The following is a 26,988-nucleotide window of genomic DNA, read 5'->3' as shown; positions in this document are numbered from 1 at the left end:
GTCCCGATTTTACTAAAAAGAACACGAGAGAAGTAGATTCAGTCGATCGATCGACGACCTGACACCTCTATTTTTTTTTCGCGTGCGCGGACATCGGACGTGCCGTTCTTTCTTTCTTTCCTTCCCTCTTTCCTTCCTTCCTTTCTTCCTTCCTTCCTTCCTTCCTTCCTTCCTTCCTTCTTTCTTTCTTTCTTTCTTTCTTTCTTTTTCTTTTCCTTTTCTCCTCACTATCACTATTACAGTTAACATTAGCATTTTACTTTATTGTTGTAAATTCTTATTAATATTATAATTATATTTAATATTAACGTGTTACTTTTATTAGTATTATCGATAATGAAAGTATCGGGTCGCGTCGATGGACCGGCTACGTGACACGCATGATACACCTTTCTCTTCCGACGATCTTTTTTTTTCGATTAAGACAGCCTCTCAATGATATATATCGTGTAAAATCTTATTATGCTACAAAATCTTTCGAAAAACTCCATCCAACGCGATGATGAGCGAAAGTAAAACGCGCGATACACGTATGAACGTGAGACGAAAAAAAAAATAATAAACGCAAACTAAATCAAAAGAGAAGAAGTCGCGTTACACATTGCGGCGGCGGGGGGTTGCGCGCAAGGTAACTTTTGCACAGCAAGAATTATCGAGAGAAGCGAGGAGAGCGGTAGAGGACGCGCTCTCTCTTCTCGCCCGGTAGATGGGGACCGACCGGTGCGCCGTCGCGGGCGAGACCCTACCCCTCGCTTCTTCCTTTTCGAACTTCCTCATCCGTAACTACTTGTATCTTATAGCGTAAATTGCATTTGGCCACCGTCGATAAAGACCCCAGCTGCTGCGTTCAGACTCTATTGCAGTTCGTATATTGCAATCCTACGTTTCTAATGACTTGTGTGTGAAATAGCCCTGTTTTTCGTTTGTTTCCTTAGAGCAGAGAAAAGGGCGTGGAATAGAGAATAAGTCGCTCCAGTCGTGTGTGTTTCGAGTGTCAATATGAAATAACGCACGCGTGGCGCGTTTCTGAACGTATATAAACGAAGTATTAACATTATACATGAGTCTATTAATATCTATACGTATAAGTAGAGAGCTTTAGTCCTGAACCTCATCTCTCTCTCTCTCTCTCTCTCTCTCTCTCTCTCTCTCTCTCTCTCTCTCTCTCTCTCCCTTTTTCTGTCTTCCTCTCTTTCTTTCTTTCTCTTGCACACGCACAAGCATACACCATGCATACGCAGATTCTCTCTGTCTCCGTCTCCCCCTTTCTCCCTCTCAGTCTCTCTCTTTCTCTCTTTCTTTATCTTTCATTCTCGCACATACGCTATCCATCACTTCCGGCAACTCCCTTCCCTCGTCACCATATACGCGCACTCTCTCTCTCTCTCTCTCTCTCTCTCTTTCTCTCTCTACATCACGTTCTCTCTCGTCTCTCCGCAATCGTCACATTCACGCAACCACACATGCTCACACTTTCACGCATATATTCACGCACACTTCTTGCCATGATCATCAACCGCCTCCCTCTCTCTTTCTCTCTTTCTCTCTCTCTCTCTCTTTCTCTCGTTATATCTTTATTTATTCACCATCGCACACCTTCGCGGCTTCGTTTTTAAATCGCCTTGAAAACGACTTATTACTTCCCTTTGCAACGAGACCGCTTATTTGCCGTCCTTCTCTTTTTCTTTGTTTTCATCGACCTCCTTGTCCTTCTCCACCTCCTTCTCCTCCTTGTCCGCCTTCTCCTTGTCTCCTTCCTTCTCCTCCTTGGACTCCTTGGACTCCTTCGCCTCCTCCTTGCCCTCCTTTTCCTCTTGCTTCTCGGGCTTGGGCAGATGCGTGTTCATGTCCAAGCTGGAGCAGATCTCGTCCCAATCCGGGAAGCATCGTTCCTTGACGCGCGAGCAGTGACCAACCAAGTTAGGACAGTTCTCCTGCATGTAGTCTCGCAGGCTGTAGGGCGTGTCTTTGTCGATATAGAGGATCTGAGCGAGATGCGCAAACGCTACTACGTCCATCTGCACAAATCAGCGAGAAATCAGCGTTGTGAGACGAGACCACTTGAACACATCGTCCGTACATAATCTATTCCTGTCGATCTCTCGCGTTGGAGCGACACTGCCGACGAAGGGAAACTAAAATCGACGGAGGAACGAGCAGCACCGCAACGAGCATGTTTTGCAATTCGCATTTCACGGATTCCGCGCTCGTCTCGCGATGAATGAGTAGTTTGTTTTCGGCATCCCGAGTAAAAAAATGTCAGGGAAAAACTAGCCACTAGACAGAAACTGGACAGTTTTTACTGGGTTGAATTAATTAGATAGTAATTGTTCAGAAGTTGTCCAAAAAATACTGACTATTATTTCTTGGGCCAGTTACTTGCCACCAAGTATTCCAAAAAAAGAAAATAGTAAGTTAATACTAAGCAATTTCAATTTCCAGCAAAAACTTAAAATTCCGGCTTAAAATGTTCTTTGGCCATTTCCTGGCCAGAAACCAAGCAAGATAATAAACAAACGAAATGCTCAAATCTTATTAGGAACTCGTCGGAAACTGGCTAGTTTCATTATTCAGTTATTGTCGAGGCAAAAGTCTCCCAAACTTGTAAGTTTTCGCCGGTAAAACTGATCAGGAACTAGCTAGTCAGAGAATTACCGGCCAGTTACTGGTTGGAAACTGGTTGAATTTCTACTTGGCCCGTTTTCGAATTCGGAAATTCGATCCTCCGAAATTTCAACGCTCGTCCGATCGAAACGCCGATAACCGTTAATTATCGTTCGTCCGAGGCCAAACGTAGCTTCTTCGCGACGAAGCCCAACACGACGAGGGAGTACCGTTTCGCCCGCAGACGGCAACTGTACACTAACTGGCTCACCGATGCTATCATCGGTGTCGAGTTACAAGTGTCTGAGGCTATTATTTACACAAGAGGCGAAATGTATCGTACTCGTACGTTACTTCGCACGCTCACGGGGGCGAATGCGAGATGGCTTACGAATTCGCGATACGGATGAAAGACGCGTATCAACATAGATTTAAAACGGCACACTTACGGTGGTCGGTTCGTCCCCGAAGAAAAAGGGTTTGTCGGCGAGCGTGTCCGATAGCACCTTGAGGTCGGTACAGCCGAACTGGGACACCTCCTCCGGACTGTGCACGCCCATTCCCTGAGCCTTCACTTTCCTTGCACCCTGTAACCAATCCACCTACATTTCACTACAAACGGTCACAATGCTTTGTTCTCTGCTCGCGTTTCGTTGCTTTGTATTGCACACTACCTCAGCTACCACATTCATAGACATCTACACACAAGGCACAAGCGCAGCGGCTTGCACTCTAAGCGAATATACTATGAATGATTCAAGGGATAGCGTGATAGTAACAATGTGATAACGAGCTGTGATAACGATTGAGTGGAGCCAAAAACTTGGTCGAAGTTAAAAATACCCCGAATTCGAAATGCCGGGATACCGATCGGTCGATCTGTCGATCCATGTCGTTAGCGCGTCCCGAGGCGAGCTTCAGCTCAATTGCAACGCGACTTTGACGAGCTTGCACTTCGCACACAGTCATCTTTATATTCCATATTATTGTAACGCTTGAACGTGAAGAAGCTGCGAACAAAACGCGTTTTTAAACGAAACCGTAGCACCTCGACCAGGATTCAGTCGCGAATGAAAATGATCGTTCCGTAATGCGAAGGCTGATTATCGGGCTCTGAGAGAAATGGAAGTATGTACAATGACGAGATTGCAGAGATTTACAGCATTTGCTTGAAATGTACATACACATGCGTGTAAATTCGAAGAAAATCGAAGTATGAGAAGATCGAGGGGAAGAGAAACTTTGTCACATCAGTATAGATTATCGTAACGATTATTATAATTATGGAAATAATGTGGAATATAATCATGGAGATGCGTGAACGAGATACGTAGAGGCATGAGCGTAATCTGTGTTACGGTGAAAAACGACCGGAGACCGTGAAAAAAGGTCAACCTACCTCAGATGGTACAAATATGAATTTTCTGTTTGTTCGATTTTCTTAAACATTTCTAAAAAAAATTCACTTTTTGTCAGTCGTTATCTATACATGTCAATAGTTAAAAACTAACAATATTTTATTTTACCTTTCTTTTAAATGAATTAAGTTTTTTACATTATTAATACATTCGACTAAAAATGCAGTATGAACTTTACTGAAAACAGTAGTTTTTATTTCAGGATCCTATCACTTTCTGAGATATTTACATCTGTGTGAACTCGAAAACCGTCATATTTTCAGGTGATCGCCATTTTTAAAAGGAAGCGAATAAAATAAAACGTTGATAATTTTGTACTATTGACATACGAAAGTAGAGCAACTGCCGAAAAATGAGATTTAAAAAATTGGATGAGCAACCTGCGTTGTACCATTTGAGATGGATTGACCCCGGAACGAGTGAACTGATCGTCCAAGTTGTGGGTCACATCGAAATCACATCGAAATCGCGGCGAACGCCAAGCGAAACTTACCTTGCGTCCGAACGTGAGCTTGAAGAAGAAGTTGAGAATAGCATTGGGAATACGTGATCCCAGGGCGAGCTGAAGATTGACCTTGTAGCCCTTGAGGACCTGGTCGAGATTTTTCGTGCGCCAGCACGCGACCACCCAGACCAGATGATTCTCAATCATCGATATCATGGCGTGAGAGACGCTGCGTTGCTCGGACGTGAGACCGGCGTCCAGGTCCTTGCCAAACTTCTGACTCAGCTCCCGCAGGATGATCGTGCTGTCAGCGATCTCCTCGCCATTCAACTCAACGAACGGCAACTGGCCCTTCTTGGAGCGGAACTTCATCTTGTGATCAACATTCTGTAACGAGCGAATCGCATTTGTCGGTCATCTTCAAGCCACATCGTACGAAAAGGTAACTTATTCTCTATATTAGATTTCTTTTTTCAAATTAAAAAATCTCGGTCCGTCCATGATTCTGAAGTTCGAAATTCAAATTTCTTTCCATCGATAATGCGACGTCCAGCAAAGCTGAACTAACTGAACCGCGATATCCCACATGACGCCTAACGCGATCTCCTTTGAACAAATAAATCGCCGCACGCGATAAATAATATCGCATTGATACAGGCGGACATGTATGCTCTCGCACAGCAGAGCACATGCTCTATTTATAGATACATGCACACCACGTTAAACGCATAAGTGGGATATCGTGGCTTTCACAGGTGAATCAGCTTATTATATGTAATCTGCGAACGCGTCACGCGCTGATGTACTGGGTGTCTTGATTCAGCGGCCCGCTACATGACCGACTCGGCCAATTCTTCGGTCAAAAATCTCACCGAAGGACCAAAATCGTCCGGGGTGAATATCTTTCGTTCACAATAACCTAAGAAGGATAGCCTGATGGGAAATGCATCTTCCGAAGCTTATATTTCTAATTTCGCAACGGTACTGACGATATAATTAAAAGTCACGTGAAGGGACGTACAAGCAACGTCGTATTAAAAAAAAAAAAAAGCACGAGCGTCGTTAAACTTGCGAACCGGGGATTTCTCCGTGATTCTTAAGTAGTAGCGTGCCTTCTTGCCTGCGCAATTTACTATGTGGATCAAGTGCTCGGTGTTCGTGAGAGATGGAGAGCATCAGCGGCGGCGGCGGCGTCGTCGGCGAGCCAAACGAGGGAGAAGCAGCAATTCTACCGAACGCTAATGCGCTGCAAACGGAAAAACGAAGAGAGGGGCCCGTCGACAAACCGATGGAATTAACGAGGACAGGAGGTAAATCGTGTGGAAGTTCGCGCCGGTGCGTAGGAAGAGGAAGATACGGTGCGGGAGTTTAAGACGCGCACGCGACTCGAGGAAGGAGAGAGAGACGCGCGACAAAACGAGTCGGAAGAGCGAACTTGAAACGGGCGCAAGAGGAGAGCGCACGGACACGATGCGGAGCCAATTACGGAGCTGAAACGCAAATAACGAAAGAAAAAAAATGAAAAGAAAAAAGAAAAAAAATTCGAACCACGATGTGTAAAATTCAAGCGAGTTGCGAAACGAAAGAGAGAGAGGGGGAGAGAGTAACACGTCACATGTTAAAGGCATTGCTCGGGGGATCGCCGACACGGGGAAAACAATGATGCAACGGGAGGAGAAGGACAGATCCCATTGCTCCAGTTTTAACCCTTCGGTCGAGTGTGACGGCGAGATCGATGAGAGAGGGCTGGTATAGATGTGTAATACGCGCGTGTCAGGCTAGTTACACAGTAACAGGGGCCCGGTCAGCCAGTCGAAGGCGCTAACGCGCCTCTATCTCTGCCCAAATGAGTCATCTTTCTTCCCGGGGGAGGGTTCTTTATCTCTGTTTGCCCTTTTAATAACACGTTCGTTTCCTCGAATTTTCCCAATTCTCACTCGACGACGAGGGTACCTATCGTTTTTTCCAGTCGAATTTAACTAGCATTACGTACGTACATACGTGTGCTGCGTTTTCTTTTTGTATATATATATTTTTTAATAAATACGTGTGTAATATTGTACATTTTTCTCTTCTTTTTTATACACATCGCGGGGTTTAGAAGCGTACACTGAAAACAAAATTGTTATTTTCGAGTGAATATTTATCAAGGAATATTGCAACAATTTATTTCATTCGGATTAAGTAAATATTAACTTGAATGTAGTGCACTGGAAGTGATATTCAAGTGATATTTACTTAATCCAAATAAAATAAATTACTATAATACTTCGTAGCAAATATTTACTTGAACATAGCAATTTATCTTTTCAGCATACTTTTGCCCCGCCCTTTACGTGCTATTTTACCGCAAATGCACCGCCACTCACGCATAATAAAGTTATTACTACTATTATCATCATCATCATTATCGCGCGGCCAAGGTCTAGCGTGACATCAAGTACTCGTCGATGCCCCCGCCGCGCTTTCCCGAAGTACCGCTCAAAAACGCGTTATTTAAATCCCCGTTCCCCGGGCGGATTGACAAGACTGATAACGAAGGCGCGAGTAGCCGGGGCGGGGCGGGGTCGCCGCGGTGAAAACGCGGCTCCGCGCGCGACCTCGGTGCGGCGGAGAAGCCAAAAGAAACGGACGAAGGGTGGCTGGCTGGCTGGCTGAATCGGTGTGTGCTGCGCGAGCGAGGGAAAAGCGCGTCGAGCACGCGGAGGACGATGAACTCGCAGCCGCGCGCGCGGCAGCCAGCAGGCAGCTTCCGTCGCCTGGCAACGTTCCCCCCTCCCCTCCCCGCCACTTGACTACCTACCCCACCGCCGCGTGGCCGGGCGCAGCGTCGCTCTCTGCTCGACACACTACGTCGGCGGCCCTGGCGTGTACGTGCGCGCTGGTGGTCGTTTCAGTCCCCCTCCTCCCTCCCCTTCCCACTCTCTTTCTCTCTCTCGCTCTCGCGTCCCCGTCATTGTCGTGGTAGTCACCCTCGTTGATCGTAGTCGTGGCCGCCGTTCGCGCTGATATTGATCGCACGGGATGGTGCTGCGAACGCGGCCGCCATCATCGGCGCCGTCGTCGTCGGCTTGCACGGCTTGCAAGGACGTGCATCGTCGCCGAAAAAAAAAGGAACTAGTCTCTCTCTTTCTCTCGATCCGCGGGACAAGCTGAAATCGATAGCAGGAGGAGACGCGTGGAATAAATGGATCTGTTGTTTGTACGAGAGCGCGCGCTTCTCTCGGCAGGAAGGTCGGGGGACTCGCGGGAGCGAGCGAGGGAGCGCGCGCGCGCCCGCTATCGATTGGATTCGGACCACCGCGCGGCCCTTTAAACGCCTGAGAAATGTATTCGGGGATACAGCACGGTCATCGTCGTCCCGTGCATGTATTATCTATACGCTCGTTAGAGAGAATCCTCTCCGGGAGGAGAATCGCCGGAGTGTATCAGAGATATTCCCCTCTTCCGCTTCTCTTCTCCTCACTTCTGCTCCCCCTTCTCTCTCCCGTCGCAACCACGCTGAGATACATTAGCGAGATACACGCTAACTTGACTTCCCGCTCTCCTTCCCGCCTCCTCTTCCTCCCCCGCAACTTTGAAACTCGATTATCGCGACTCTTCGCGGAGAATGAATACCGAATGCACCACGATGATATAGCGCGAAGAGGAGCAGCAGCGCGACAGATTGCTCTCTCTCTCTCTCTCTCTCTCGGCCCGCGCGCGTCCGATCCCCCTCGTCCTCTAATGGACTAGAAGCGCGCACTGTTTCCACAACGCATTCCAACACGACGGATGTAGCCGAGGAGGAGAGATTCATGTACGTATATACATATACGTGACACGGTGTAACTGGCTACTTATCGCAGCCCACGGCGGCGAAGCCGCGGGAAACGATATACCCTCGAGTGCAACGCGCAATGCGCGATTGGCGACGCGCTTCAAAACGCACAAAAATGAACGCCAATTGGCGGCCGGATTACTCTTTCGACACCGGCGATTGTGTGCTAACAAAATATTGAAAAATTCCTCACTCGGCCTCTGCAGTAACCGCCGGTCGGTTTTAACGAGCAACGTTTGCGAGTGGAAGTTGGAAAAATTGAACGCCATACAGGGGCGCAGCATCGCGCGCGCAGAGCGTATCGCGTTGCCCGGATCAAGTGGATTGCTAGCTCAGCCGCTTAATAGGTAATCCTTTGGATTCACCTCGCCTACTGCTGTATTCAAAATGTTAGACAGCGTACATAAATTAAGCCGAGCTGGTCGTACCCCCGCTGCTGGTTGCGCGCTCATATACCCAGAGAGCTATTTTCCCTTCCCGACACGGCGATTACGCTTATCTTACGATATCTCGGAATAAGAATTTCCAAGTGAAATTGTGTTAGCGTGTTCCAGTTGTTTAAAATGCGAGAGTAAGTCCGATGGTTCAGAAATGCCTTCGGTGAAATTTAGTCGACCACCATCTTTGAAACGATACAGTCCGAGAGAGCTAAGCTCTCTATCTCTCTCAGCTACGTTCGGAATTAAATAAACGAGCGCAATGACTTCGAGGGGATAAATCGGACATTTTGATATCGGCACTCTTCGACGAACGAATTTCAGACACTCGATGGTCTCGGCTCGCGATGGGCTTTTCCATCGGCTATCGGTAATGAAATCGTCCACCGAAATAGAAAAGATGTGATCTCGAATTGCAACGTCAAATACGCGCGGCACGCGATCAATAGACACCCGACTATGCGAAGCGCATTTATGTCTCTCTGGCGGTAATCGGTCAAATTGGGAGAAACACGACGCCTCGCATTCATGAACGGTGAATTATCTCGACATTTAACCCGTTGTTTCTTCGAGCGTGACACCATAAAGTCGCACAATGGGGCTCGTTCATGTCGCGTAAACTATCTTACGAAACGCGATAAGCGCGCGTCGATATCCTTCCGTACAATAAATAGCTCTTGAATAGCACGTCTCGAAGCCAAGAGGAGGCTCGAGTCTCGACGTCGTCGTAATTTTCAAAGACAGAACTTCACCACGTATACAAGAAATTCGTATCGTTCTCTTTGCGTTTTTGTTCGCGAAACGAACCGAGCGTATTGGAGCATCTTTTTTCTTTGCGGGAGAGCACAAGTGCGCACAGGACGCGAATGAAATTCTACAATCGATTTCACTCGACGCACGAGCCGTCTCGAGAGACAACGTTAAGAATACCCGGAAGAGACTTTCAGGAAGGTTGTGCCTCGTGCGATTTCACGTCTCCTCCTCTCTTAGGCGTGCCCAATTAGAGCTCGGGCAGATAGGAATCTTAAAAGCTCCGTGAATCACCGCGCGCATTAACGCCGATGGTACAAACGGTCTTATCTCTCCTCTATTATGGCACGATTGACAACGTCGTCGCAGCGAGCGACTGCGATTACGGTATCGCCGATAAGGGCAAGCCCTATTCTCAAGTGACCGGGTGGATGGGTGAGAGAACGCGAGACAGCGCCGTCTCGGCATTCGGGAACGCACGCAGATCGGCACGCGTCGTCTATTTTTCTATGGAGTGCAATGAACCCCTGCCGCCCGCCCCCTCTCTGCCAGTTCCCGGCGTAGAATGAATTTCTCGCGGTCGAGGAATGTCAGCCGACGAGAGGAAGAGAGAGGAGAGAGAAGAACGATCGCAGCCTCCTTCCGCGCGATAAGATAAGCCGTAATGAGGTTCAATTGGAAGATTAATTAATTAAAACCTACGGTGAAGGAGTTAAATTGGACATATTGCGGGCGGTATGCAGGCATACCGTGGTACGACGAAGAAGAGAGTGTCTGCGTGTGCGCGCATACGACGGCAGGCCTGCGCTGCCCACTGCACGCGCGAGATGCGGAGGCGAATGATGAAGAAAAAGACGAGAAGGCGAGGGATTTACAGCTGCCGGGATACGGAGGCCCGCAATTATGTTGCGGCCGGCGAGAGCAGCGCCGTAGCGCGTTGACGAACGTGAGCGTTCCCTCAACGCGGGCGCGACCGGGACGGACGAAGGATGAGATCCTCCTCGGCCCACGCGGCTTCGACGGCAACTTGCATCGACGTCTTCTCCTCGGCGAACAGCTGAACGGGTCCCGTTCGGCAGGAAGAAATCGCCTCCAAGCGTCGTGACACGGGGCCCGAATCTCGTCGAGCTCGAAACGCATACAGAAAAAAGGACTCGGCCGCCTGTATAATACAATTGAAATTTAATTACTAGATCTATTAAATGGATAGCTAACTTTTAGCTGTGGGAGTTACTTCTTTTTCCCGTATGTTCTTATACAGAAAAAAGCGCTAGATTCAAGTAATTAATTACTCCAATACTCCTTAGCAAATTTTCACTTGGATCGAGTAATGTTTACTCAATTCAAATAAAATTTCGCTAAGGAGTATTGGGGCAATTTATTTACTTGAATCCAGCACTTTTTGTACACTGAGAGAAAGATTTCTTCAAATTTAACAAATTGTATTCGATAAATCTAAAGAAACCTTTTTCTCTGTGTACACGTCGGACGAAATTAAAGTCGAATCGACTTGACCGTTTTCACCTTCGGTAATACTGTGCGCGACTCAAAGGTTAATAAATTATATCATCGCGGGCGGGGAGCGTCTCCGGTGTAGCGAGAAAACCTTCGTTGAAAATTTTTTTTCTCGGAACGCGTGCGACGAGTCGTAAAATAATTACGAGAGAGGCGCGAGCACACCTCGCGAAAAATACAATGAGCGCGCGGACGCGCAGCGCGTTACGATTCCGCTCCGGCAGAAGAAGAGGAGAGAGGAAGACAATCGCATTTCCAGGCCGGGCAATCTAGTCACCGACTAATGGAATGTAATAGAACGCTTGCCAGTCACCGCCTTGCCTGCCTAACCCGCCCGCCCGTTCCTCTCCTCTCCTTCTGTCCTTCTCTTTCTCTTTACCCCTCCTTTTCTTTCTCCCTTTGCCCCTTCTCCGTTTCACTCTCTCTCCCTCTCTCTCCCTCTCTCTCTCTCTCTCTCTCTCTCTCTCTCTCTTTTTCTTCGTCTTTCTCATTTCACTCGCCTCCTCACGCCACCGACGCATCCGCGCGCGGACTTTTCTCTTTGTCCACGCGCTTTGTTCTTGTTGCAAGAGATACGCGCGCGATCGCGACTCCAGAGGTCTTTCGCCGCTATTTTAGGAACTGCGCCTCCCGCCCCCGCGTGTATATTTCTGTCGCTTTTATTTCTATATACGCGCTTTGCCGCACTCGAAATTAGCCGGTCGCGCCGCCACCGAAAAAGAAGTTTCGCCCCGTACACGCGGACGAGATCCTCGTCTCTCTCTTTCTTTCTTTCTCTTTCTCTCTCTCGGGTGCGTGCACACCGGTGATAACGGCGGATTAATTAGACCTAAGTGACTGCAGTTGACGTACAGTTGCTCCACGTGATCCTCGTAAACCGTAGAAACACAGCGTGCAAAGTGACGAACGAGCACGCGCGCACGGCGATAATAAGGATGCTCTTTGCCGCCGAGCGAAGTTGCTGAGCTGAAAATTTTTTCACTCATCTCGCGCGGTGTGCACGTCGTCTTTTGCAATCGCGGTAGAGAAGACGACGATCTGATTACCTCGCAGCTGGAGCTTCGAGGAATGAAACCCAAGCGGCGAGAAAAGCGAAATTTGACGAGCGTGACATGAAAAATTTTTTCCATTCCTCCGCGATAACGCGTGCGCGCGCGCAATTGCAATTCTTCGCAGTGTTGGGAGCCCTCGCCCGAAGGGGAGAAAAAAAATAATTTTCCGCAACTTTGACCTACACTTTCACGTTTCTCCGCGAGAAAAGTCTCGACGGGGGGTAGAAGAAGAAGATACCACTCGGCGCGCACAGTTTCTCGCTCTTTCTTGCTCTAGTGAATCGCATGACACGGTAAAAAGTACGAGCTAAATACGTCGTACTTCACGCGCAGTTAGAACGCCAAGAGGAGAAGAACAATACGCACATTGTTCATGTACTCTGTATGCATAATTTACATGAACTATCGTTCGCAAAGCCGCGGGGCCGCGTCTCTAGAATCATGCAAGTTTAAAACAACAGGGCAATGAGGAGGATTAACCGGGCGAAGAACGCACACAATAGGTTTCCTCGTTTAGCGAGATAACTCGCGAGAGAGGAGATCTGCGTCTCAGCATTTCTCTGATTCTCGGGAGGGAGATCGATCGAGGGCGACGAAAGCCGCGCGCGCTGTGTGCGACCCTAATAACACCCACGTGTATAAATACGCGAAGAAACCCGATATTAACGCGGATTCTCCGAGCTGATACGCGGCGTCGTTCTTGGCGAGCCTTGGTGAAAAATCAATTGTTTCCAATTAAGGAGACCTTAATGAGAGAAGCCCGGGACGCTTCGGGATTCGCAAATGGTCATCTTGATGCCGCGTCTTCCCCGAAGGAATCATCACGGAACGTTTTTCCCGCGAGAGGGAACTCCGTGCGGAGTCAGCATCACCCAAGGGGACGCTTTTATTAGGGGAGAGGGGCTCGCTCGGCCGGTGTTTCTCTCTCTCTTCGAATGCACAGAAAAAATTAGCCTTAAATCAAGAATAGATATATAAGCATATATAAGCAAGAATATTATAATCTTCTTAGAAGATTTTTAGTCTTGAATTATATTCAAGTAATGCATCAAATTCAATGAAATCAAGACTAAAAGTCTCCCAGGAAGATTATGATATTCTTGTTTATATGTGAGAATATCTATTCTTGATTTAAGGCTAATTTTTTTCCGTGCAGTTGCGATGAACGAGATAGCTCCCCGATGACACAGGCTCAGTTACAGCGTTTAGACACACGGAAAACAACGGGTGACAATCGACGCGGAAAAAACGAGAGGACGGAAGGTACTTGAGGAGGACAGCGGGGGGTGAATCTTGCGACGAGGATCGTTCGCGGGTTCGCGAGCGTGTCGTACGGTGCATTTTTCGCCGAGGACGACGATGACAAACGCGACCGCGGAAAACGTAAAGTCGATGTTACGTTACCTGGAAGCAGTTCGTAACGCTCGTTGGTAACGATGATGCGTCCAGGTGGTGCGGACTTTTGTGCATCTGAAACGCGCGGAGCGACTCGGAGGTTCGCCTTACCGCGGATAATATCGCATAACGGGATCGATAATATCGGAGCTATATCGCATTACACGGATTGCGGATAAGGCGCACGCTGATGCGTGCTCGATTGATCGAACGGACGGACGCATGTCGCGAGCGACAACAAGTGGGTATTGCGTATTTAAGGAGGTTGCGAGGCTCAGTGTCGTGTTTTCAATGGCGCATTAAGGAGGCCACTCGCAAATTTATTATTTATCGAGCGAGATTACATTCCTTTACACGGAAAAAAATTAGTATCGATTCAAGACTTATGTTCTCGTGTATAAGCAAGAACATGTAATTTTATGTGAAGATAAAATTTGCTTGCATCGCAAGAAATTCTATATAGCTTCCACTAAAAATATCATATTCTTTTTCACGTCGGCAAGTTTTATCTTCATATAATATTATATATTCTTACTTATACATGAGAATATATGAATCTTAAATTGACATTAATTTTTTTACCGTGTATATATTTATTTCAGTATCGAAATAATAAATATTAATTTGAAACAAAATTGAGATAAATATATGTACATAATATTACAAATATGGAAATATTATTTTCTATTTCTCTTATCAATTCTATGCATCAATTGATCTAATAGAAATGCACAGATAATACAAAAGAGGCATATAAATGCTTAAGTATGTGCGTATGTATATTTCGTATATGTTACACGGATTGCGTGACACATATCGCGTGATATGTATTATTACAAACTATATAAACTTTACACCGCTGTATTTTCAAAACAAAGTGGTCTATAATTTTGAAATTTGTGCATAATATTAGTCTTTAATATCATAGCAGTTTTCCAACAAAATTTTATTTTTACTTTAGAAGACACAAATAGAAATAAGAAGTAGCACGCTAATCTTAAGAAACACGTGTAAAAAGTGTCAACTTTAGTTGCGAATATCTCGGCTCTCGAATGATCAGATCTCTTCCTAATTGCAGGAGCAGTCCGATAATATTTCAGTGCACGCACAAAGTGCAAGTTTCATCGAATTCTCGACTTAAACTCATTTCGCCTTACGAAACAGCTCCTTAAGGAGAGAAGCGCGCACCGGAGAGGAGAGGAGAGGAGAGAGACATGCGGTAGCCGTCCGGGTAATATACGTCGTAGCACATGATAATCGAGGTTGCGCTCATACTCGCTACCGAGAACGCACCGAGCGGAATACGCGCGTTAAATGGCGTGAAACCACGTTGAAATTACGTTATCGCGCGCGCCGATCGATTTGGGGTAACGGACACGACATGAACATCCGTATATTCGCATTAGGACAAGATAAACGATCGCTAAACGATCAACCGACAACGCGCATCCTTCCTCTCTCGACGTCGTTCGTCGTTCGATTGCCTCCTCCTTTTTAATAACGCGTTTCGACCGGAGAAAATTACGCATACATGTCAGGTGTACGCTCGACGCGACACTTCGACGTGTCTCATCGTGCGCGTTATTCGTGATCGTTATCGAACGAGAGCGCCGCATCCTCCAGGATGTGTGATTCACCGGCGGTGACCTCTCGTCGTCCTCGCGCAACACCTCTTCCTCCCTTACGCACGCTAAAAGTCCCTACGAGAGAAAATCCCCGCGGTTATCTAAACCGACACACTCTCCGAGAGCGGAACTCCCGGGAGAGCGTATGACCGCGTTGCGATGATTCGCATCGCGGTGCTATAAGATTCGATTCCAGGACATACCATTCTGGTGAGTCACGCACAGTGCCTCATGAATAATTGCGGCGCAGAGCGCGTTGATCACGTCGGATGAGAAAAAAAAAGCGGCGCTGGCGTTTCGCTTAATCATAATAGTCTGGAATCTGTTTAATTTACAACCGTTCCGCGCGCGTTACCGCATTACGTAAGTATTGTCATTACCGCGGCCGAGCGACCGCATTGGTCTGTCGTTCTGTTTCTTGGCGACAGAATGCGCGGTTTATATTATCGGAAGAAATTCCAATCTGCGATCCACGGCGCCAACTTATCTCCGATCGTTCGATTGTCGCGCACGCGACGGCGCCGCCGACGACGACGGGAATAAAACAGTTTGCGAGGGGAAGAGTCTTGCATTTTGCGAGATAAATATTCTCGCGACCGTGTGCCTATCTCTGTGTCATGACCTTTCGATTGAGAGATTAGAGAGAAGTGTGGCGCGTGTCGCGGAAAAAACTTGGAATTCTCGATCTCGCGGTTTTTCTTACGAAAGGGAGAACGTCGTTGTCCTCTTCCCTCCTCCTCCAGGCGCGTTATCAAATTGATACTAACGCATAATGCGTACACCGGTAGGAGAGAGCGGAGAACGTGTGCCGATCTCGTTATTAATCGGACAACACCGTCGAGTATCCTGACACTGACCGAATATAATCTCGGCCGACTGTTAAAATTAGCCAGGCAAACACCGTCTCCACTTCCTCCGTATGAGCGAGCGTGCCGTTCTCGAAATCCGACACGAGAAGTCGCATTCGAAAAACATCGCGGATATATCGGCTTGAACGGCGATAAGGGCAGTGCGGATCGTCTTCATTAAGAAAACTCTCATGAGACTCAGTGTCGTATTTTCAGTAGCGCATCAAAAAGGCTATGTATAAATTTAGTATTTGTCAAGCAAAATTACGTTTCTATACAATTATTTCACCATCTAAATAATAAACGTTAATTTGAAACGAAGTTGAGGTAAACGTATGTGCGAAATATTACAAATACATTATTTCTAACTTGTTGAATACGTTATTTCTAACTTGTATTATTAGTGCTATTTTTATATACCAGTTGCTCTAAAATATGCACGAATAATAGAAAGAGGTATATAAGTGTTTAAATATATGTATACGTGTATGTATTTCGAATATTACTATAAATTATGAACACGACACCATTATGTCTTAAAAACAAAATGATTAATAATACTGAAATGTATCAAATGTCAAAGGATGAAAGAAGAATTGTTTGAAGAAGCAGAAGAAAATAGGAAAATACGAAAACTAATGGTATCTGTGAAATATATTGCGACCATGTATGAATGAAAAATATCGCGACTAACGGAGGGTTAAAGGCGAAACACGCGAAAAAAAACGCAGATACCGTCTGCCTCGCGGAGGAATTAATCAGGTCAGCAAAGAACATAGATCATCCGCACCGTCAGCACGCGCATCGAACCGCCGAACGTGGACAAGAGAAGGAAGAGGGTGAGGAGTGGGAAGAAGAGGAAAAGAGAGTGCGGAAAGGGAGGGAGGACACAAGAAGCGATTCTGCGGTGCGGCGTGAAAATTGTCCATAGAGCATCGGCAGCTCGTCAATATGTATCGCATTATTCTCGCCCGAGAACTGCCCATCCTAGCTTCGCTCGTACGCGCACGATACGTGCGTTGCTCGATGGGGCTCTCGCACATCGCTATATAAAGGAGCGTAAGCGTGCACTGCCGCGGCTCCGTCCGTCCGTTCGTGATCGGCCTTATACATTCCTCTTTGTCGCGATGGTGGTCGACGTCGTAGCCGCGTCCTGTCGCGGGAGGATGTTTTATGAATATCAATTTTCATTCCGCACCCGTCGCGCTCTCGCGCCGAGCCGATACGAAACAGGCCGGCCTTTGGCACGCGCGATACGAGATTCTTAGCGGCGAATAATGCAGCATGCGCGACAATGAACGTGTATGTAATGAGAGAGAAAGAGAGAGACGTAGGATTGATGCGTGACTGTTGCGAGTCGCGAAGGAGACTCTTGGATTTCAATAATTACAGATGCGGAGAGAGGAAAGCGCGGCGGTGTATCAGCTATTTTCTCGTCGTCGTCCTTCGTCGTCGGCACCGTCGATCGACGATTCTCGCGAACGAACATCAATCCGGAAGGCGATCGTGAATCTATCCCCTTCTAACGTAAACTTGTGCCAAGTTAACACCTCCAAATGCTCCCAAAATTTGAGAAATTTTCATTTTTCACGAATTCACCAGCGAGAGGCCGAAATTCACTCGAGACTCGATTCCCAGCACGGATAATGATAATCTCTCATTCGGATTAAGTGGAATTTCAATGGTATATACGCAACAGCAACAGCTGTATTAGGGAACGTTTCAAGTTTTGTTACCGTGATAAAGCGGCCCCTACAAACGAAAGTACACAGCGTGAAACTCTATCCGCGAACTTTCGTCCACCTAGATTAGCGAGTTTACCAACGGCGTATCCTTTATTCAACGACGCGCTTTGCTTGCTCGCTCGCTCACTCACGTACGCACGTGCTCACTCGCTTGCATGCGTGCGTACGTGCGTGCGTATGTACTCGGCTACTTGGTCGCAGGTGAGGAAAATATGCACCTACTTTACGGTTGAGGCAGGTCGCGGTCTTTAAATCGCCGGAAACGCGCAGCTAGAGGAGGCGCGGAGTGGTACGCTCGTTTCGTTCATCCCCACTTCCACTACTACCACTGCTGTTGCTTCTTCTTCTTCTCCTCGTCGTTTGACATTGTATTTTCTGCCTTTCGCAAGCCTCTCGGAAGGCACCGTGGCCGATAACCACGGTCAACGCCGTTAGCCGACTGTATACCTTAAAACAGGTTATGGCAGTGGCGTAGCCGGAATGCATATCGGCCCCGTCGTCATCGTGTCGTATCGCTCCATTCTTTTCTTTGATAAAAGAATTCACGAGAGAGTTTCTCCCCGGGAAAATCCATCCGACGAGCAGATTTCTCACAGCAGACAATACAACGCGCGCAGCGTCTCTTTTTGCCGAGTCGACGTGGTCATCCCGTCGCGTTTCGACGCTCATTTCTCCACGTGATTTTTCGAATTTTTTTCGCGCATTTTCCGAGTGCGCATCATCGTAGACTCGCACTTCCGTTAAGTTTAACGCTAAGCACGTTGAATTAACTGAACGATAAGGTTTATTTATTTATCACTTTAGTCCTACATTTGAGCGGCTGATCATTTTAGTCTGACATTTGAGCGGCTGCAGCGGTTGAAAGAACAGCCGGTAGATCCAGGACATTCTCTCTCTCTCTCTCTCTCTCGCGCGCGCGTATATAAATATACCGCGCGCTCCGGAAATATCGGTGGCAAAAGCATGTCCTCCGAAGAGAAATGTACCTTCATTTCACATAAACACGATTAGAAGAAAAGTGGGCGTAATATCGCAGAAATAAACAAGAAATAGCTATCTTTAACAGATTTTTCCCAACCTGATTCGAGGCGATCTCACGCAAGCTCACGGCTCGGTGATGAGCGTCACCTCCATTCATCTTTTCTGAAGAAACCATCATTTCCATACACGTAAACAGACGCGCAACTAAATTCATAACGTTTTTCAGCTCGTCTTACGAGCCGGTGTTCTCTCTCTTTCTCTCTCAAGGTAAGTATGAATAACACCGTTCCGTAACGGTTAAATCATTTGGTTCTTAATCGGCAGAAGCATCGCGAGGGAACGAACGGACGAACGAACGACACGGTGGGAAAAATATCGTCGGCGGCTTCTTCTGACTTAACCGGGAGCACTTTGTTTTTTCTCTCTCTCTCTCTCTCTCTTTCTTTCTTTCTCGCAGAATGTGTTTAAATCCTATGACTCAGCTAATTTCACGGCTCGTTAAATTGCAAGCGACCCAGCCCATACTCATAACTCGGTCGTGTTGATCATGTCCTTTACGGAGTACCCTTCAAAAGGAATCCCGCTAAGCCATCGCGGCGGCCTTTTATAATTGTAGATAAAACTAGCGCTGCTACGAACACTGCCCCCGTGATCGACCTCACTTTTACCTCGAGGGGGGCATTTCTTTCGGACGGTTGTCTCTACGCCGGGATTACATGTAATATCGTAAATATGGAGAAATCTAGAGAATCTGGACGTTAAACGCGCAATGAAAGTTTTATCGGTTCAGGTCGTTTTCGGCCGTCCAAGCGTGGGCCGTTGGATTTACGATACTTTTTGTGCGACTTCCAGACCCTTTCAAATAAAAGGCAGGATTCTTGAAGAAAAAATTTCGACAAAAGTCTCGTGTTTCCCTTTCGATAGGGAGGAAAATCCTAAGAATTTCGGTTTTTCGGTTTCTTTCTTCGGTGTAGGGACAATATCGAGAATCGCCGCGGCATAATGGGATCGTTTGTTCATGTGCCGTTCAACTGCTTTACAAGATCACGTGTATCTGTATGTGTACCAAAACTCCCATATTTTGATATCTTCGCAATTCCCCTTCGAATTCGGGCCACAGTGCGCTACGCTCATGCGATGACCGAAGGTCAAAGATGCGTGCAGCTGTACCGACTCGGGGCTCCGAGCCATCTCTTACACCGCCCCGCCCTTTCCTTCCTCGCCCTTCTCCCTGCTCAGTGAGTGAATCGGGATGAACCAGGTCGGCGGAAATCTCAACGCTTAATTTTCTCTCTCGATAACGAGAACACACACTCGGGGGAAATCGCGTGTTCAAGGCCGGAAAATCCACGAGAAAATTCCGCAGTGTATCTTTCGTCCTGTGCAAACACAAAGGAGAGAGAGAGAAAGATAAGAAAAGCATCAAGATAGTTTGGACATAAATCTTTCATGTCTACGCAAGAAAGAGAAATAGAATCTACGGGGAATAAACGTCGGATTAACGTTAACTAGCACGCGCGCGCGTGCGTCCCGAGGATTCAAGACGTCTCTCTCCTTCTCGCGTTCTCTCCCATTTGTCGTAATGAGCGAGCGCGCTTAATTCGCTATTTTTCTCTTTTTTGAGGGAAGCAATTAAAATCCTCATTGTAAGAGGCTCTGCTCCTCGTTATGCACTTTACTCTCATTACGCGCGGATCGTGCGTATCGCGCGCATCGAGATCTAACACCATCGTTCGAGAGCTGCCGTCCGGAGCGAGCGAGACCGTCCACGAGGCGCGTTACTGTTCCTAAGCGTGTTACAGTCAGGCGACGCTGGTGGTGGGAACCCTTGACAGACACGGGTGCGAAACACGTGTGAACACTCACCGAGAGGATTAACGGGCGGATGCTGCACTTAATAATTTGCCAATTGTTTCTGCATCGTTCTTCTGCAAAGCGCCGTTAACCGGTAATAAATGTTCGCGCGTATCGCATGTATCCCTTTTGAAATATCGTCGATATCGATTTTTTTGCACGTTCACATCTTTTCCGTTGGCTGTAACACGTGGCGACGAGGATTCGACTCGGTCAAATCAAAGCTTGTGTTGTAATCGTGCTCAGCACACTTCGTCTCTCTCTCTCTCTCTCTCTCTCTCTCTCTCTCTCTCTCTCTCTCACTCAATAATCGAGGCAGAAATGTCTAACTTCTAAAGATCAGTAACAAGTCTGGGTGAAAAACACGCCTCGTCGATGAAACTGCTCCGAGAGAGTTAATCGTCCAATCTCGTCGATGTATCTAATTAGTTCCTCGATATCCGATATGTTTTCGCGTTATTGGGTATCTTTTCCCTTAAAGGTATGCGCGCACTACGTGTCTAGATGCTCGTCGACTTGAACATCTAATCCGTTCACCGTGTATCCTCGGGGATCCGGACATCGAACGTTACTTAAGTCAGGAATGTGGAAGCGAAAAAATTTCGTTGGTTTAGCGCAAAGTTGGGGAAACGTGACAAACGAGAAGGCTGCATTCTCGCGCAACGACAGCGTTCCTCAGCACCTAGTTCTGGGTTTTTCAGACGGAAGTTACATTTTACTTTTCTCTCATTCGAGGAGAAAAGCGTCTCGCGATGAAGATACTCCGTATCGTTTGCGCTCGTGAATAGGAAGCAACGACCTGTCGGCACGCATTTCAAGATAAGTTTCTCCCGTGCGATCCTTTCTTTCTTTTCGGTGTTCGACCGCCAGATCAAGTGGATTAGTTACCGAGTTTACTCGGCACGTCATTCGCGCGACTCTTCATTCGGGGAAGGTTAAATTCAGAGCTGGAATAATAAATGTCGTTTCGCGGAGATGAAAGGAAGCGCATTTGTTCGGGCGGATTTTGCAGCACAATTCTATATCCGCTATATCCAGAGATATCGGTTCTTCTAAATGAAAGGTATTAATGCAAAACGCGCGCGGGCGCGAGAGAGAAAGAAAGAGAGAAGGAGGGTGAAAGGAGAGGGAGAGACAGAGAGGATTCTAATTCTGTCATCCAGTCATCGGAAAAAAAAGGTGAAATAATGACTGCTTCTTAGCAAAGTGACCTCTCAGACATCAAAATAGTGACCAAAAGCAACATATTTTATTAAAGTCTGAAAGTAACTAAAACTATTTAAAACGAAAAATAACATTTTTATTTTCTCACATTGAAGAAAATGTGTTACATTCAAATAAATAATTACTCTAATAGTTCTGAACAAATGTTTACATGGCTTAAGTAAATTTTACTTGGATCAAGTAAATATATTACTTCAATGCAACCAAAGCGCTAAATTCAAGTACATTATTTACTTAAATCAAGTATAATATTTACTTAAATCAAGTAAAAAAATTACTCAGAATTAAATTGCTCAGAAAAAAAAAATATAGAACCATCTATATTTTACAAATTTAACGATAGGTCAAAAAAAGTGACCCGTAACCTATTTTAGACGATAATGAATTTTTTAGTGACGTGATATTAGTTAAGAAAAAGTGACAAAAAAGTACTTAAACAACTGGGGTTGGTAATACTGGGGTTCGAAAAGGAAGCGTTTCTTGGAAAGCATGCGCGCGTTCGCCGGCGGAATGAAATTGGTCACAACTTGACCAATTGATCACGACTATTCCACTCGTTATTTATAGCTATCTTGGTAATGATTAGTTCAATAGGAACTTCCTCCGTATTACCTGTGACCTCTCTCTCTCTCTCTCTCTTTCTCTCTCTCTCTTTCTTTCTCTCTTCTCTCTCTTTTCTTCCAATTCTACTATTTCGCGATCGGAATAGACGTGAAAACGCATCATATTGTCACTCGATGTACATTGTTGCGGCGTGAACTTACATGACGTGTATTACCGGAAAACGAGAAATCTACGCGAGTGGAAAAAAGTGCATCGATGATTGAATGGAGAATGTATTGACAAGAATGTTAAATTAAGATTAGAGATAAGATCGTTATGTTAGATTAGTTAGTATTCTCGGGGCGCCCTCTCTTTCTCTCTCTCTCTCTCTTTCTCTCTTTGCGACATCGATGGAGAGAGAGAGAGAGGGAGAGCCTCACCCAACAACACACGCGTTAGAGGCACGAAAAGCATTCCTCTGTTTAACACAGTCGTGGATCGGTCGCGCGTTGCCGCTCCCTTCCGAAGGAAAGTGTTATGTTCAACAGATGTCGGGGTAACGACTCGCAAGGGTAGGCAAGAGCGACAATGTAAAAGTAAGACAAATGCGCCCACGAGAGGGCAATAACCGGACGAGATCGCCGACGGAATTCTACCGGCGAAATTTAATCGTGGAAAATGTCTGTCCCGTGACACGGTAAAAAACATCTTATACTTTGCGTTAAAATCGGTCCTCGTTAAGACTTTTTTGTTAAATTCTTGATATAACCATATTAATTTAATATATTGTGTTTGTGTTATCTCAATATATTTTGTGTTGAGTCGATATTCAATATATGTAAACGTTAAAATAACAGATTTTATATTTCAGTGCCGATTAACATTCACGGATATTAATCTTGTGTTAATTTTTTTTTACACAATATTCGTGGTATTCTTCAACTTATTTATCCTGTGTTAAATTAACACCAAAATTTGTGAGGGTCGTTGGTCGACATCTCGCAAATAAGTGAAACAAGCACGCATATTTTTCAATCTGCTTCCACGATCGACGGCGAGGAGGAAAAGAGAATTCGACGTTTTGAGATCACTGCCGCGATTCGTGTTGCCGCATAAATCCGTTTTTAATGAATAAAACTGCGAGTTCGGATTACCCGGTCGCCTCGGTTACGATACAGCTGGAAACGTTTTGTATCGATTACAGTTCGCCGGCGATGTGAACGCGAGAGAGGCCCGTTAACCCGCTGTTCCTGCAGGCCGACGATGAAGATATAAAAGCGCACCGACGAGCGAACCTCAATTGACCATTATCCCGATCATTAGCGATGATTTTCGCTCACAATATCGTCCTAATGAATCGCGATAATTACGCGAGTCGACGGAGCGTCGTCTCTCTCTGTCTCTCTCTCCCGCTCTCGGTGGGAAAAATTTTAACTTTCCCGCGAGAAAGCCCGAGCATCGCGAGAGAAGCAACACAATCGATCGTCGAGGCGACGATCGATTCTCGAGGGGGAACATCGAGTGAGGCTGTGACCGCGTAGATCGTCCTGATCGGCACAATTACGGCGACGACGACGGTGGGAAAGAACGGGCCCGAAATCCGATTCGCGAGCAAGCGAGCGATTATTATTCGCGTTCGCGGTTTCTCGGGACCGAAACGAGCGCGCGGCCGTAACGATACACCGCGGGATAGCGCGGAACTTTCGTATAGATCGTTTTCCTGCCGTTTGGAACGGGATGCCCCGCTTTCTATATCAATAAAATCGCGCAGCGGAAAGAAACGACCGAGCGCTTCCCGTCAAAAGCTATGCGCGGACATGCCGCGGATAGACATTACGCTGAACATTACCCCGAATCAAGTTCTCGCGGTCAGCGCGCAAGAGTCGCGCCGAGGATCCCTCCGGAGAGCGATTCTGACGAAACCTCGCGGAGATACAGCGGAACAAAGAAGTTTCGTTCGATTTAAACCGGCCGAAGGATAAGTTCTTCGAGATTACGCACTGCACTGATTTGAAAATTATGATTATTTTCGATGTCAAGCATATTTTCTAACTTTAACCGTAAAAACAATTAAGAGGACCATTTTCTAATAAATGTTAGCGTAGCGACAATAATCTTACATACATGTTGCTGCTACTATAACAATATGTTTGGCAGCAAAAGCAGCTATAATTTTCTATCGCTGTGAGAGAAAAATTGTAGTTGAATCACGAACGAAATTTTGCTTAAATGAACTCAACGTTTTCAAGTGCAATGTTTAGTCCACCGAACAAATTTGGTCAGCAACTGTATCAACAAAATTTGTCCAGCGGATACGTTTCTTTGAACGGTGATTGCCGATTTCTAAGTATGGAGCAAGATTATGAAAAATTATGATTGAAATTATGAATTTCATCACAACCGCAAAAATATCGCGTTTCTTTTTCCGGGCTTAGAGAAACTCAATTGAGCGAGAAAATACTATCGTTCCTATTAACACTCGCATATTTTCCCCTTCTTAATTACGACTAGATTCCACTCTACTCTCACAGTCGTAATCAAGTAGAATTCCGTCATGCATTTTCATCGACGCGATAAGTGTTCTCTCGGCGTAGTCACGGGCGCGAATTTACGGAACGCAATGCACCGCTTCTCTCACACCGGGGCATACGCCTAGGTCGAATGCACCACTACTCCGAAAGTTGACAGCGGCCGCCATTTTGAAGCGGTCCGCGAAGGCCGCCTTTATGTATGCATTTTTGTACGTCGCATGATAATTACGCCAAAGACATCGCGATACGCATTTAAGCACGTGTGGATTCTCCTTCCATGCACACGATTTTATCTCCTATCGGGAGCGTTCGTGCATAAACAACGCGCGAAGTGCAGAACCGTTCGATCGTTAACGCGTGAAAAGAAAAAGGACAGGTTTACTTAACCGGCGAGAGAACGAGAGAGAGAGAGAGCGAGAGAGAAAGAGAAAAAGGGAGACACGGATGTTTTCAGCGTAGGACGAAGCTTCACCACAAAACTCGCACGTAAACAATATACAAATCCGCCCGGCGCGGATTCGCTCGATAATGACGTTCTCTCATGACTTCGAACGCATTCCGAATGCCGTTGAAATTACGACTCGGAGAGTCGTAAATCGCGGCCACACACACGCGGAGGACACGTCGAGGTTGGAGCGCCCGAATAACCAGACAAAAGGCCTTCGTTCGTTTTTCACTTTGTCCCCTTTCCCCGTCAACGCCAAGTGATACACTTCCGTCTCGCTCTAGAGGCAAAAAGTGCAATCTAGTCCCGGCCGAAACGAGCAAAGTTAAATAAACAAAAGAGCATCTCGAGCGCATCGGGAGGAAGATAGGAACGCGCCGCTGAGAGAGCGCTCCCTTCATCCACACCCTGATTCCTGCCGAATGAAATGTCGCGCGTGTTCGTTGCATCTCGGGTGACCCGCATAAATCGGCTGCATCGATACGCGGAATGAATGTGCAGCCTCCAGACGATCGGCCGACGTCACGTTGACGGTGAACATTGCGGCAACGCGACGTTACGCAATGTGCTGCCTATCGATAGATCGATGTCGAGCGAACTCGAATCAAGTCAAAGCGGTTCTTTAATCACGTAGAGATTTCACCGTCCATTGTTGTTGGCCATTTGCAACCGAAGTCACCGTGAATGAGTGAACCCGGATGGAGGACCCGTTTCTCGCTCGCAAGGTTAATCCGCTCGCGGAGCGCGTCCTTCGCGTCAAACGCACCCCGAGACCGCCGTGGCAAGTCCATTTGACAAGCTACACGCGCGCCAAGCTCGCTTTCCCGAAGAACGAATCGGAAACGTCAGTCGTCACGTATCTCGTGCGTTTTACACTTGATAATAATAATAATAATAATCTCGCGACGCACGACGGGACGACACACGGAATAAAGGAAATCGATCCTCTCTCTCTCTCTCTCTCTTTCTTTCTCTCCCTCGGCGTCGGGTTACAGATCGACAGGCAGGCAGACACGCGCGTCCGTCAGAAAGCCCGTCGACGAGCCGGTGACAGAAAGGATAAAAGAAAACGAATAAACGCCTTGCGGCACTTACCTCGTATTTGATGCCGTTGAGTCGCAACCACGTCTCCACCTTGAGACCGTACGGGGACAGGGAGGGCAGAAGCGGAGTACGCGGGAATTGATACAGGTAAACAACATCCTTCTCGTAGTCGGGGTGGTGCACGGTGCTGGCCTTCGCCGGCGCCGCGTTCGTGCCGCCCGCAGCGGCCGCGGCGGCGTCGTCGTCCTTCTTGCCGGCCGCCTCGTCCTTCTTCGCTGCGTCCTTCTCCTCCTGCTTGTTATCCGGCGGCGCGTCGTCCTTCAGCGCCTCTTTCATCTCCTTCACGTCCTTGATTTCCTTGCTCTCGGGCCCGTTGTTCTCCGTCTCGGTTGCCATCGTCATTCTTGCCGGTGCGTTTTTCTCCCTTTTCTCCTTCTCTCTCTCTCTCTACCTTTCTCTCTCTTTCCTGTCGCCTCTTTATTCCCGGCCGCTACTCCACTCTGACTCTACCACTGTCGCGTCGCAGAGAGATGCTTTCCCTCTTGTTCGCTCGCGCTGAGAGAGAGAGAGACGCCTACTCCTCCCGGTAAAAGCCTACAACTCCTCGCTGGAGCCTGTCTCGACGGGTAGCGCGCACACAACACAAACCGTACGCCAAGCACTACTCGTCGCCTCTTTCTGCTCGCCGGCCGGTTCCTTCCCGTCGTTGCCT

At 47.0% G+C, this 26,988-nt stretch overlaps 1 protein-coding gene across 2 annotated transcripts; it reads right to left on the bottom strand.

Moving 5' to 3' along the window:
* Positions 1 to 150: 150 nt before the first annotated feature.
* LOC106746177 (failed axon connections) lies at positions 151 to 26,988 on the bottom strand. 2 transcript variants are annotated; one of them, XM_014622444.1, is made up of 4 exons: positions 26,328 to 26,988; positions 4,516 to 4,854; positions 3,054 to 3,206; positions 151 to 2,018 (listed from the first exon to the last, which is right to left on the bottom strand). In XM_014622444.1, the coding sequence occupies exons 1-4, from the start codon at positions 26,676 to 26,678 to the stop codon at positions 1,662 to 1,664; spliced, it is 1,200 nt and encodes a 399-aa protein (XP_014477930.1). In that variant the 5' UTR covers positions 26,679 to 26,988; the 3' UTR covers positions 151 to 1,661. The 2 variants fall into 2 exon arrangements, with proteins under 2 accessions (XP_014477930.1, XP_014477931.1); XM_014622445.1 differs by having other exon boundaries at positions 3,054 to 3,191; positions 26,328 to 26,987.

This window comes from Dinoponera quadriceps, unplaced genomic scaffold, assembly GCF_001313825.1.
Source record: "Dinoponera quadriceps isolate SergipeBrazil2010 unplaced genomic scaffold, ASM131382v1 scaffold566, whole genome shotgun sequence".
Classification (NCBI taxonomy): domain Eukaryota; kingdom Metazoa; phylum Arthropoda; class Insecta; order Hymenoptera; family Formicidae; genus Dinoponera; species Dinoponera quadriceps.
The sequence above is the reverse complement of the archived record's forward strand: the minus strand, read 5'-3'. Positions and strand labels throughout refer to the sequence as shown.

Bases quoted from the DNA above. Each gene is read 5' to 3' on its own strand.
- LOC106746177 (XM_014622444.1), bottom strand. From the start codon at position 26,678: ATGACGATGGCAACCGAGACGGAGAACAACGGGCCCGAGAGCAAGGAA. The intron at 4,855-26,327 runs GTAAGTGCCGCA...CGCTCGTTACAG, and splicing joins TCAACGGCATCAAATACGAG to AATGTTGATCACAAGATGAA. The intron at 3,207-4,515 runs GTAAGTTTCGCT...AGTGAAATGTAG, and splicing joins AGCTCACGTTCGGACGCAAG to GTGGATTGGTTACAGGGTGC.